The sequence below is a fragment of the Morus notabilis genome, unplaced genomic scaffold (assembly GCF_000414095.1).
Source record: "Morus notabilis unplaced genomic scaffold, ASM41409v2 Scaffold489, whole genome shotgun sequence".
Taxonomy (NCBI): Eukaryota; Viridiplantae; Streptophyta; class Magnoliopsida; order Rosales; family Moraceae; genus Morus; species Morus notabilis.
The window spans coordinates 2,276-16,658 of record NW_010357331.1 but is presented as its reverse complement, the minus strand read 5'-3'; the positions used below and the strand labels follow the sequence as shown (position 1 = coordinate 16,658).

At 39.0% G+C, this 14,383-nt stretch overlaps 2 protein-coding genes across 2 annotated transcripts; both read right to left on the bottom strand.

The window, feature by feature from the left end:
• Window positions 1–3,786: 3,786 nt before the first annotated feature.
• Window positions 3,787–10,761, bottom strand: LOC21397842 (double-stranded RNA-binding protein 4). Its single transcript, XM_024168935.1, has 5 exons — window positions 10,749–10,761; window positions 10,348–10,583; window positions 9,926–10,145; window positions 9,554–9,709; window positions 3,787–4,247 (listed from the first exon to the last, which is right to left on the bottom strand). The coding sequence occupies exons 1-5, from the start codon at window positions 10,759–10,761 to the stop codon at window positions 3,952–3,954; spliced, it is 921 nt and encodes a 306-aa protein (XP_024024703.1). The 3' UTR covers window positions 3,787–3,951.
• Window positions 10,762–12,057: 1,296 nt separating this feature from the next.
• Window positions 12,058–12,648, bottom strand: LOC21397841. Its single transcript, XM_024169040.1, has 3 exons — window positions 12,599–12,648; window positions 12,259–12,501; window positions 12,058–12,178 (listed from the first exon to the last, which is right to left on the bottom strand). Exons 1-3 carry the CDS (start codon window positions 12,615–12,617, stop codon window positions 12,075–12,077), a joined length of 366 nt encoding a protein of 121 aa, XP_024024808.1. The 5' UTR covers window positions 12,618–12,648; the 3' UTR covers window positions 12,058–12,074.
• Window positions 12,649–14,383: the final 1,735 nt, after the last annotated feature.

Sequence of the window (14,383 nt, the reverse complement as noted above, 5' to 3'; positions counted from 1 at the left end):
ATTTAGTTGGATGATTCAAACCATGATTTGAATCATGATTTATGGTTCGTTACAGTATTTTCTTTCACAAAAAATACACGTAAATCGAAAATAATTTTAATCACATGATTCTAATCCATGAACTAAACATTTTATGCGGAATGATTAACATTTACTGTAGTTAGTGTCATGATTGCAAAACGATAATCGATGTCTAGTCACCCTAATTAATTTTTAATATATATATATATATATATATATATATATTACCCCACATTTCATGTTTCTCTCGTGGGTTTTAGATACCCCTTTCGTTCTTTGCAACTTTAATATTTGTATATTTGTCACTTGTACTAGATATTGGTAGATTACAATTTAGCTACAGTAATATAAGCGTTGCAATTTTTATGTGGAATGATTAACATTATTTATGCGTGTTGGGTTTTAGATACCCCACATTTCATGTATGCGTGTTGGAACATTATTTCATGTGGAATGATTAACATATACTGTAGTTAGTGTATGATTGAAAAACGATCATCGATGTCTAGTCACCCCTTCTCTCGTGGGTTTTAGATACCCCTTTCGTTCTTTGCAACTTTAATATTTTTATATTTGTCACTTGTACTAGATATTGGTAGATTACAATTTAGCTACAGTAATATGAGCGTTGAAATTTTTCAACCAACAACGTATTTTAGCTCGCTTTCTTTATTAATTAATTCCATTAGAGCATTGTAATTGGCCTTTACTTCTCCAGCGTGAATCTAATATTGTTACGTCCTTCAAATGGTTATTAATTTATCTTGTAACTAATAAACTGCATGCCAATCATTCAAATATTTTATTCGATCAGCTTAATCTGTAAAATGGCTTTATTTGCAACGCTTTGAATATAAAGATAAAGCTAAAGTTGTTGAAACGATAGATACACCATTAATTTATTATAATAATCCGCATTTTCTTGTTCAAGGAATCAGAGGGAACTCTTGAGCACAAGGTAAATTACTGTTCACATTATTTTAATTAATTTGACACTAGCTAGAAACTTATCATATTGTAAGGATACTTGTCCTTTGTGGTAGGTACCATGATTTTCTTGATGAAAGCCAAAAATTGAACAATTTGGATCATGTCAATATTTTTCATGATTTCATATTATTTATAGGGAGAAAGAGAGAAATAGGCCAAGACTTGAGATGAATTAAAATTAATAGGCCAATAGTTTACATAAATTAATAAATAGGCCAAATTATTATTTTTGTCAATAACTTGCCTGGTTATGAACAATAACTTGACAAGTTATTTATTATTTTTGTCCATAACTTGTCTAGCTATGAACCATAACTTGACAATTTTATCCATAACTTATCTGGTTATGAACCATAACTTGACAAGTTATGACATATTAATTTCTATAACTAAAAATTGGCCTATATACTTTCTTAAGTTTTTCATATTGGTCTATTCTCTACTATTTCCCTTATTTATAAATATATTGAATTAGATTTTTTTCATCAGTTATAATGAGCAGTTACTAAACCTTTTATTTTTTAATTTTATTTAATATATATTAATTTGTTACTGATTTGAGATACGAGTATTTTGCAATAAAGAGTTTAGTAACGAAGGCGAACCATTTTTTGAACAAAACCCTAAGGCTTAGGTATTCTGATATTCTAGATATTAATTGATGATATTGGATTAGGATGACAAATTCATCCCTCAACTTTAAGAAAATTATAATTTGATCCTTTCATTTTTTAAAAAATTATAATTTGATCCCTTAGTTTTTAAAAATTACATTTTGATCCAAATTAAAAAAAAAACATAAATGGTAGGTTTTGTATTTACCAAAATCACATTTGTTTTTTTAGGTTGAGATTGAAGCATTTACTTAGTAAATTCGTTATTTACCGTACTTCTAGTTGGTAAATGAAACATTTATCATATCAATTCATTATTTACCACACCTTTAGTTGATAAATGCGTCATTTATCAAATAAATTCGTTATTTACCAAATAAACTAAGTTATTGGTTTGTAAATAAAGAATCACAAGAATAGCTTGTACATGATAGATTTACCTGGTAAATGATTCATTTACCAAGGGTATAAATGCAATTTTTTTTAAACTTGGGTCAAAACGTAGTTTTTAAAATTTAAGGAGTCAAAATAAAATTTTAATAACTTAAGGGGTCAAAATACAATTTTTATGTAAATAATTCAAAGTTTTAAAAGAGAAGGAACATAAGGATAAGATTAGAACATAACATACTAAAATTTTTAAATATCTTATTTGTTTTCATTGTTGGTAATTTTAAAATATGTTATTTGTTTTATTTATTATATGTTATTTGGTAATATGTGGTGTTATTTGTTATATGTTATTTGGTAATATGTTGTGTTATTTGTTGTTTTCTTCTTTTTAATAAAGATTCTCCTTTTCCACTCTCTCTCTCGATACGAAAAAAACTGCATTATTTCGTTGGAGCACCAGCGCAGTCTCTGGGCACGTCGTCGGGCTTATGGCCCCGAAATTCGGTCTCTGCATTTGTCTCGACGTCTGCTTTCTTATGATGTTGGTTGTGCATAGAGCGGAGCATCCGTTTGGACGGATTTAACATGTCTTGGAGGTGGGTTGCTTCTCACTTGGACCGTTATTTTCAGCGTGTTCGTTGGCGGGTGGTCGCACTCCCATGGTGTGTTGATCCACATGGAGGTGAGATTCTCTAGGATGTGGTGGTTCTGTTCTTCATTGGCCGCAAACATCCCCTCCATTTTGTCGTGGTCTTCCCGCTGTCCTCCACCTCCCATGATTGTGCTTTCCTCCATTTTGTCGTGCCCCTTCTGTTCCACGGCCGATGGCTTACTGTCAGTGTTTTTGTTTCGGTAATAACAAACGAGATTACCTCTGCTCGTGTCTCCCACCCATTTGTAAACGATGTGGTGTATGATTTCCAACTAGAGTTCCCTCTATGTCGTGGCGCGAATGCCCCTTTTACATGAGGATTAATCTCGGTTGACTAGGCTAGTCCAATTGTTTTGGTGTTGTTAAATGAGTAATTGTCAAGTTCGATATTTATGTGTTGAGCGAATCTCCACCCATTTGAGTATTAGTACTTGTATTCACTCATTTGCCTCCACCCATTTGAGTATTAGGGTTGAGAAAAAAGATATTCGGGTCAGAATTGAGTCGACCTGAAATTGACACGAAAAACACATGTCAATTTCAAATTGGACCCGCCTAACCCGAACACAACACGAAACTCATAAAAAACTAAAAACTACATATATTTTTCATTTCATATTTTAAATTTTATTATGAACTTATGATATCATGATAGTTATACTCAAAATCTTATACTATTATTTACTTAATTTCAATGGATATTATTGTAATTTAATGTGTTATGAATTTTAAGTTATTTCTAATATGTAAAAAAGTAAATAAAAGTATACAATTTTCGTATCAATTTCAGATTCACAGGTCAATTTCGTGTCACGGGTTAATTTCAGATCGTATCGTGTCAACTCGTAAAGTGATCGTGTTGCGATTTTTAAAAAATTTCGTGTCACGAGTCGTGTTCAGGTTGACTGTAAATTTAAAAAAAACGATCAAAACACGACACGAACACAATACGTAACACGAATTGTCACCCCTAGTTTTGTGTAATTTGTTTCAAGGGAAATGAATTTTCGCATTTCAAAAAAAAAAAGGCCTATATGTCACAATTTTCCAATACATATTGCACATGAATCTGTCTCATGTAATATTTCAAGCAAGTACAAACCAAACGCATGACAATAACGAATCAAAAAACTAGATAAAGCATATTGTTTCCCATAGACCAACTGCCACAAGCTCGCAATAATAAAGAAAAAAAAAAACAGAGAGAAAGAAGTCTGCCACAAGCCCAAAAAACACAAGGCCACAGTCAACAGGAATAAGCTCTGTAAGCGTGATTATTGACTACCTTGTGGCTTCCGGGGGAGCGAAGGCGACCCAATTATCATCACGCATGGGCAACGAAGTGCTGCCATCAGGAATTGGCTTGTTTGCTGGATAAATGGCAATCCTTTTATAGGAGGATAAGTCAATCCTAGTGAATGACGGCTCAAAGCTCGAGTTGGCAGCCAAATTAGTTGAGCAGTTGGGAGGAGAAGGTGAAGATGAAGACGAATCTCTTCTGGACTCGCATGGAGCAGAAGGGAATACATTCGGTATAGAGCCATGTAAAATTTCAGATGAAGACGGACCATATTCACCTGTCATAATGGCAAATTTTTTTCTTTCAATCAAAAGTTTATAAAAATGTGCTGTTATAGATATTCTATGTTCCGATTCAGAGATTCTTTATACATATAATGACTATCATATCATAATTCCTTCAATTCTATATTTTCCGGTAAGAGAGTGACGATAAAAATCATATGAACCAAGTTGGACGTGCAAAAATGTTCCCGAATTTAATGCTAATAAAAACTAATAAATGAATAAGGCGAACCAATACAACGAAGGCCCTCGGCAGTGTTTTGTTTTGTTTTGTTGTTAATAGACTTGACTTAATTTATATACAAGGTATGAAATTAAATAAAATGAAGTTTGTCCTTATAAAATGTATACCACTGTGTTTGTGCGTGAATATGCACCTGGCATACTATGTGCCTGTGAAGGAACTTTATTAAATTTCGTTGTACATAAAAGACATTCACCTTTTAACTTATCCAACCCAAATTCTGATAGGACTTCTTTTAACAAGTCAAGACTTCAAGATAAAGTCATGCTTACGGTGTGAACAAATTAAAATAAAAGAAATCTGATATTTTATAAAGAGACTACAAATTGACATTTGTTTTATTCGAATGCTTTTATTTAGGACCCCAAAAAATTTTTGATAAGCCTCCAAAACGTTTTACATATGTGAGGCGCCAGAACAAGCAAGAGGTAGAAGGTTCATTTGTCCTTGGGCAGCACTCCTCACTTGGTGTGACGCAGTTCTGGTTCGCGCTTGTTTTTTGGGAATTAGTTTGGCGTCAGGCAGGAGAGGAGAGTTTCTTTAGGAAGTTTGTTAGTAATGCGACTGGTAGTATTATAAAAGGAAAAAGAATAAAGGGTCATGGGGTAGCTGGATTTTCTTCCGAGTAATAGGAGCTTTGCTCTTAGGGAGAGTTTGTAGATCTCTCGAATATCTGCTAGCTATCCTTTTCATTACAGTACTCGTTTCTTTTGGGTTGAAGTCAAACGAATCCAGCTCAATTTCACTCTTCATTACAGCGTACTTGGCTTGTTCTTCTGCTTTTCCATTCTATGCTGCTTTGGTTCTTACCAAACTGGCATCAGAGCAAGAATCCTAATGGCACCACCAAAGAAGACGGAGGAGGCTGGCGAGGGCATCCATGCAGAAATCTAGAAGGAGATGTAAGCGTTCAAGGAGGAAATGCGTAAGATACCCGCTCTGGAGAAGAATATGAATCCATAATGGAAAAGATTGGACCAATTGATGGTTCAGCAAGAGGAACTGCAGAAGGAGAAAAAGGGACAACTCGACCGTTGGTGAGTCGAGCGGAGCCGCCATCGATCCAGTCAACGGTAATGCAAGACGTTCGCGATCAGGGTAGTGCTGTCTGTGATGGTGAGGCGAGGTCAGAGTATCGGGTGTGGAGGTTGGAAATGCATATGTTCGACGGAACAAACCCAGATGGCTTTTCAAGGCTGAACATTACTTCTCCACGAATAAGATGGTGGATTCGGTGGTGAGTTTTGATGGCGAGCCCCTCGCATGGTTCCAGTGGAGGGATGGATGATGCTAGATCTGGAGTTGGCCGGAGTTGAAATTGCTCATTCTGGATCGGTTCCGACCAACGAAGGAGGTCATTGTGTGCAAGAAGTTCCTGAGAGCGTTCGGGAATACCGGCGCCAGTTTGAAGTCCTAGTGGTGCCGCTGACGGATATGCCGCAACACATTCTCGAAGGAAACTTCGTGAATGGACTGTGGCCGGACATTCGGGCCGAGGTTTGTATTATGCAACCTAATGGGCTGGGCCGGATTATGGAGGCACAATAAAAGTGGGACGACATCGTTTTGCGGGTGCAGCCTTAACCCTAATCATACATCCACTCTCGCTTCGAAGAGCACTCCAAACCAACTGAGTCGTGCGTCAGTGGTGGCAAAAAAACCACCAATTCTGAGAGGTGAGCCTCCATTTCAACGCCTTACTAATTCGGAATTGCAATCAAAGCGCGAGAAGGGGCTGCTTTCGTTGTGATGAGAAGTATACAATAGGCCATTAGTGTAGAAGGGAGTTGCAGGTGTTTGATTATAAGTGATGATGGGGAACCAGCAGGCGTGGAGGAGAAGGACAAGGCGCCACTAAAGTTCGGAGAGGTGGTGGAATTATCCCTTAACTTAGTCGTGGGTTTGACCACATCCAAAACCATGAAGTTGACTTCATGGGGCAAATAGGTCAGCAAGAGTTGGTAGTGTGAATCGATTGCAGCACAACCCATAATTTCATTTCCAGTGAGTTGGCTAGGAAATTGTAATTGCCCTTGGCGACCACGGATGGGTATGGAGAGTTAATGGGAATAGGGTTCTCGGTGAGATGGGAGGGCATGTGTAAGGCAGTGGTCCTTTCGTTGCAGGAAGTGGAGATAGTCGGGGATTTCCTTCCTCTGGATTTAGCGAGCTCAGATGTCATATTGGGAATCCAGTGGTTGAGTTCTCTAGGCGGCATGCATGTCAATGGCAAAAGCTCACCATGAGGTTTAAATTAGGAGGTGCTTAAGTTACCTTGCAAGGGGATCTGGCCTTAGCAAATCTTGGTGTTTGTCAAGGCAATGATGAAGGCACTCAAGCCGAAGGGAGAAGGGTTAGTGCCACAACTTGGGATTTAGTGGCCGAGTTGGTTACCGAAGGTAGCACGGTTCCCGCTGCCTTGCAAGCCATTTTGCAGCAATTTGATTCGGTGTTTCACGTGCTGGAACGGTTGCCTCTGAACAGGAGCCGTGACCATGCCATTAACCTTAAGCTGGGCACCCCACCAATTAGTGCACGGCCGTACCGCTACCCACAGGTGCAAAAAGACGAGATCGAACGATTGGTTGGTGAGATGTTGACCGCTGGCATAATCCAACCAAGTACTAGCCCGTTTTCAAGTCCTATTCTCCTTGTCAAGAAGAAGGATGGGAGTTGGAGGTTTTGTGTGGACTATTGCGCTCTTAACCGACTGATCAGAAAAGTCTGAAGTTTTTATTGGAGCAGAGGTTGGTGACCATGGAACATTAGCGGTGGCTATCCAAGTTGTTGGGATTTGACTTTGAGATACAATATCGACCAGGGAGGGAGAATAAAGTGGCCAGATGCACTCTCCCGCTTGCCAAGAGAGCCATCCTTAGCACTTCTAGCCGTCCCACAAGTGTTGGACTTGGGAGAAATTCAGCGTGAGATTGAGCATGACAAGTGGGAACGGATTAAGCTAGCTCTCCAACAGGCTGAGGCTACACCACCTGGTTTTGCCTTGTCGCATGAACGTTTGATGTATATGGGAAGACCTCAGCATGGACTTCATTGAGGGCTTGCCGAAATCGAACGGATTCAACTCCATTTTTGGTTGTGGTCGATCGTCTAAACAAGTATGCTCATTTCCTCGGTCTTCGGCACCCTTTCACATCCCAAATGGTAGTTGGTGTTTTCATGAAGTTGTGCACCTCCATGGCAGACTGATTGGAACCCAGCAATTTCTTAAGAATTAAAGCTTTATTGAATGAAATTAAATTGAAGAAAACACTGATATAGCAGCATTCGCGAGGCTGCAACTCTCCCAAATCTTAGTTTCCCAAGCCCTAAAACAATTCTCCAAAACTCTCAAAAATCATACATCCCCCTCATAAGCTCCTAACCCCCTTTATTTACACTAATTCCTACTAACTCTAAGCCCACTAACCAAACTAGTTCCCAAGTCATTAACGGATCCTAACACATACCCTGCTCTATCGTCATTGGTCGTGACAAAGTCTTTCTGAGCATTTTCTGAACTGAGTTGTTTCATTTGCAGAGCACCTTTTTAAAGCGTAGTACGGCGTACCACCCGCAGACGGATGGCCAAACAGAGGTAGTCAACCATTGCATCGAGACATACCTTCACTGTTTCAGTTATGATGAATCGGAGCAATGGGCGAAGTGGCTACCGTGGTCGAAATACTGGTACAATACCTCCTTCCACACGGTTGCACAAACCACTTTTCGCATTGTGTACGGACGCGATCCACCCACTCTCATCCGCTTTGGTGCCAGTACCACTATCGTGGGTTCTGTTAGCAGCAATTGGCAATGCGCGACGGTGTGCTGGATGAGTTGAAGCAACACTTGCTTCGCGCACAGCAAAGGATGAAAGCTATAGTTGATGGGAAAAGAAGCAAGCTTAGCTTTGAGGTGGGCGACCTTATCTATCTTAAGCTAGCTCCACGATTGTTTGGCCCATATGAAGTTGTGGAACGGATTAGACCTGTGGCTTAGCAATTGGATTTGCCCATCTCTTCCTCCATCCAGTTTTTCATGTGTCCCAACTGCGCCGTGCTATTGGTGCTACTCAGGCATCTTAGTTGATTCCTCCACAACTAACCACTGAGTTGGAAATGGTGGTCACCCTGGCCACCATCTTGGGGGTCCGACCACCTTCCACTAATCCAGTAGCTGGCCCTTAGGTTTCAATCCAATGGTAGGGCCTACCAACTAGTGACGCCACCTGGGAACTATTTTCTACCATTCAGCGACAGTTTCCCAATTTTCACCTTGCGGACAGGGTGAAACTGTGGGCAACGGGTATTGACAAGCCTCCAATACGTTTTAAGTATGTGAGGCGCCAAAAGAAGCAAGGGGTAGAAGGGTAATTGTCCTTGTGCAAAACTTGTTACTTGGCGTGAGGCGGTTTTTTCGGTTCGCACTTTGTTTTTTGGGAATCAGTTTGGCGTAAGGCAGGAGAGGAGAGTTTCTTAGGGAAGTTTGTTAGTAATGCGCCTGGTAGTAGTATAAAAGGAAAAAGAATAAAGGGTCACAGGTAGATGGATTTTCTTCTGAGTAATCGGAGCTTTGCTCTTAGGGAGAGTTTGCAGATCTCTCAAATATCTGCTAGTTATCCTTTTCATTATTGTACTCGTTTCTTTTGGGTTGAAGTCAATATAATCCAGCTCAATTTCACTCTTCATTACAGCGTACTTGGCTTGTTCTTCTACTTTTCCATTCTAGTCCGCTTTGGTTCTTATCAATTTTCCATTGGAAAAATACATGTAATTCTTCTTGGTTAAGGAAAGTTTGATAGCCTCATACAAACTCAGATCAGGACAAAGAGATAGGAAAGTTAAAAATTGTTAGCCCTAGATGACTGTAAAGTGTCTTGCTTTATGATTAACATGTAAAGAGTAAAGTTTCTAATTAAATGTACATTGGAGTGGGGTATGAAGGGCGAGTTGCTAAGTGGATGCTACCCTAGTTCAGACGTTCAAAGGAAAAGCATAATTACCTATCACATCAAGGCAATGATAGAGTAGTATAAAAACAGCTCTTAATTCTCACCTGTGCGATCCTTAGCTTGCTGCACAGGTGCAGTGGGTTTAATATGTTGCAGCAAATTAGCAGCAGTATTTGATTGTGCAGGAGAAGATAAAAACTTAGAAGCTTCTTGTCCTTGAAATGAGGAGGGCATAACGAGAGGAATCTGACTTGATCTACCTGAGCAAGACAACATAATAATCAGCCTTTGTCTATAAAAATTGGTATGTAAGAGCTTAATACTTTAGGTCAGAGGTGAATGTGGAATTTTCTACAGATATAACATGGTTCATAAAAAAAAAACAAAAACAAAAAACAAAAAAAAAAACTCAAAAAAAAAAAAAAAAAGACAATCTGCGTGAGGAATGACAAGTCTAGAAAGCTGTACACACTTACGCTCTTTCAAAGCATTGTACGCAACCTTTGCTGCATTCATCTCAGCCTGTTTCTTGGTTTTTGCTTCTTCTCCAATGAAATGCTCTCCTTCTATCTCCACACTTGAAACAAAAACTGGAGAATGAGCTTCACCAGATCGGTTAGGGTAATAAGCCGGTAACTGCAAACCTTCTTTCTGAACCAGTTGATGCAAAAGATTCTTGTAGAAAGCAGAATCATCCTACAGAATTGGTTCTTATATGAAACATATGCTTTCATTCATTAAATAAGAATTTAAAGAAAAGGACGACAGGCAGTTAACCCGAGAAATAATGAAGTTTACAACAAACTAAACTAAGAAGGAATGAAGTTTACACCAAAGTAAACTAAGGTTTATACATCCATGAGCACACATATATGGCCACTGGTAATGGGAATCTAACCTTTTGAACACAATCAGGAGATAACGAAATCAAAGCAACTTTTGCAGCCGCATGTTCAGCCTCCTTCAACGTGTGAAAATATTCCGAACTCTCATATGTCTTTCCCTCAATTGTTACCCTACATTTGAAGCGACTTGCATGTGGAGGACCTTCCCGCTCACAAGAGTACACAGGAAAACCAAGATTTCGTTTTTGAGCATAGACTTGCAGTTCACTCTTGTACAAGTGTTGGATATCTATTCACAAGAAAACAAATTATAGATCGTACGGTTCATTAGTAGATAAGTAGTTCGTCCAACTAGGAACATACAAGAGCACAATTTTATATATGTCCACGCATATATAAGAAATAGAGAAGATTTATAAATAACTAAACAGGTGCAGCCAATGACGACAAGTGCCTACCCAAACCATTACAAAAACAACCCTCGTTCCCTCAACAAATCTGAAAAGGAAAGACCAGCAAAATTCTTTAGTTCCAAAAACGCATAAAGCCACCCAATAGCAATCTTGGCTGCCTTCCACATGACATGAGCCTTCTTACCTTTTCCAAAACCAAATTCCTTTTCCTCCAAGAATTCATTACAGCAGGCAAAACCAAACTTAGGTCAGTCACCCTAGAAAGAATACTCCAAAGAAAAAGCCATATCACAATGTAAAAACAAGTAATCAACCAATTTATTACTCCTTTTGCACGACACACCAATCTAGGGGATCGGAATATAGAGATTGCCGGAGCCTATCAATTCCATATCAAAATATATATTATATAATATTTGGTCTCATGCACATAAGCCAATTGTCAACGTTACAACAACGAATATCTTAGATATATATATATATATATATATGTATCTATATACACACACATATACATAAACATGAGCAACTAAAGCAGCTGATTAGGTCCACCACCAAGCTATACTTTTGGAGTATCCTCTAGATCAATAGCTTTAGTGGGGACTATATCACGTTGGACATCTACCTCATTAGCCATTTCTTCCTCGATGTTTGTATAAAAAGTCGAGGTTGAGATCATGGAGTTTGCTCTTGATTTTAGCAACGCATGCCCCTGCCCCACTTTCATAAAGCTTGTCTTTGAGGACCTCATATTCCTCATAACTCTTAAACACTTCTAATGCCCCAACTCAGGCCTCCTCAACACGGAATGGAAGCTCCGCCATTAGGTAAGCAACCTTTTTCTTCTCGATCTCAAGCTCAAGGGCTAGAGTTTGGTTGATTTTCTTCGCATAGTTGATCTCGATGTCAAGTTGATTCTTTCCTTGACCTATACTCCTCTATGGTCTCCTTCTTCGACCTCGAGATTTGCCTTTAGCTTCTTGATCACACTAGAGGAGCATTGGTGTTGATCATACATGCTAGCAATCTCCTCGTAGTTAGCAATAGACGAGATGAGATCCTGAGAAAGAGAAGATCTAATCCATTAGAGAAATGTACGAGTTCTAAAGGAGTGCTTGCAACAGCTAAAGATTAATCTCCTACCCGTAGCTGGTAGTCAATGACTTGAGTCCTTGTCAAAATAATTTTTGTAAATGCACTCAAACACACATTTAAAGTGTGGAGGCATCTGGGAGAGAAAGTCGCATTCTTCCTTGGTCGCGTCAATGTCCACAAGCTCAGCACTCCTAACCTTGGAACAGGATCGATGGATTCTCCAGCCCGGCATAGAGCTGGTAGCAAACTGCTCGACAATTTGACCATCAAAGTTACAGGGGAGTCTTCTTCGTCCCTGAAGATCCAGTCTTTGCTTTCTTCAAATCCCTCTCCTTCAGATCCCGAGGCCTCTTGATATTCATCTTTGGGATCATGTCTACACAAAAGAGAGAAATGTTAGCTCGACAAGAGGACACTACAAAATTTTGGTTAAATTACAAGACAAAGAAGGTGGACCTTTACGATCCATATGATGGGCCACTAAGTCAACCATGTTCAAATGTTGTTGAGACTGATGGGGTTGTCCGTGCTCCTCCTTGACCATAATCATTGGGGTCGCGATCGCCTTATGCCCTACCCATAGTAGATTCTCTGAGCTAGCAAGCCTATTGAATGTCCTATCACTCTCAGGCACAAGGAGGGCAATCTCAATGTTATGCTTCTTCTGGTTAGTGAGCTCAAGCCAGACATGGTGTTGGACTACAAACAAGAAATTCAAGAAGTTAAGAAGGCAATAAGAGATAATCTGACTAAGCCACTTGTATGCCCGTTCAAAGCTTGTACATGGGTTCTCAACCTGTAAAAGTGTCTTGCATAGGGCCCTTCTATGAAGACAACCTCTCCTTCCGATCACGGGAAGATATAAGATTATTTATAACTAGCTTCTTCCCAAACCTCAAATTATATAAGGTTATTTATAACTAGCTTCTTCCCAAACCTCAAATTATATAAGGTTATTTATAACTAGCTTCTTCCCAAACCTCAAATTATATAAGGTTATTTATAACTAGCTTCTTCCCAAACCTCAAATTATATAAGGTTATTTATAACTAGCTTCTTCCCAAACCTCAAATTAGTTAAGTAGTAGTAAAAAGCATAAGAGACCGAGTTCAAGGTGTAGAAAAGGAGAAACTCATCTACATCAAGCTCAATTTACACATGAATCTTCAATAAGATATGTCTTCACCACTCTCCTACAATTGCAGCTGAGCATGCCTTAGATATTTAATAAACATTTAAAGTCGGTGTTAAGGAAGCGAGGAGGTAGAGACCACACTTCTGGTGTACACAATGATGCACCCTTCAATTGGAGTTTGCTAGCTATGTCGGATGAGAAATAATGGTTTTGTTCCACCACACCTTAAGGATGTTTGTGTATTAAACTTAGAAAATATATGGATGCTTTAGACAGCTCTACCCCTATTAGGTCGTCCCCATATGTGACCAGCCTCCCTATGTGCTTATCACGATTGCGGACTAAAGCTTCAATATTATCTTTGCTCCTTTCAAAAGGAACACCTTTGAGGATGTCATCATCCATATCCTCACCGTTTGTTACCCCCTTGGCACTCATCCACCACCCTAAATAGTGGGTATGTCTCGGGTCGACCTATTTCTCCACTTAAAAATGCCTTGGTTACCTCATGTGCTTGCATCAACACAAGTTCAGCCTACATGAGCAATGATAACTCTCCAACGAGCTAACACCAATAACTCAGGGACGGGATCTATCAACACAGCAATGACAACTCTTTGTGACAAGCTAACCCTGTCAACTCAGGGACGAGATCTACTAAAATCTTCCAACTACTGACTTTTCCCGGAGACATTTTAATCTAAATAAGAAAATAAGATTTTTGAAGTCCTAGATGCTACAAGTCCCTTACCTTGAACGATTTCCATCCTACAAAGCTCAAAGGAGGTGTTTTCCAATGAAAAGCCTTAAAAGAGACTATCGATAGAGTCAATTCCAAGTTCCTTTGAAGAACTTAAGGGTCTATTTGGTATCAGGGTTCAAACCATGGTGGTTTGAACTTTTGGGTTTTGAATTGTGGAGTTTGAACTAAGGGTTCAACCCATGAATTTTGGGTTCGAACCATGTGAGGATTGAACCTGGGGTTCAAACCGGCCAAAACCAAGGGGAGGGGTGGATTTATTTTTTGGCGTTCAGTATAGTTAAACATCACATCAGGGTTCAATCATTGAATCTTTTCTTTTTAAACCAAACACTAGTTTTGTTGGAGTGGGTTCAAACCACTTTTTATTTTTTGCAAACAAACACTGGTTTGAACCTTAATTACAGTTCAAACCTTGAGAATCCTCAAACCAAACATACCCTAAATATTCATTTGGAAAGGAGCACAAGACAACACAGATTCCTTACACAAATGTAAATCTACTACGGTAACTTTTACTCCTAAATTGATGTTGGACCTGCACACATTTAAGTAGTGGACCCCCTTTTGGAACACAACTTTTAATTGTTGTATTTATTAAAACAAAGATTACATCTAACAGTTGTGGGCGAGAATCGAGATAAACCTTCAAGGGTCGAGATCTACATAGGAAATAAAAAATTAAA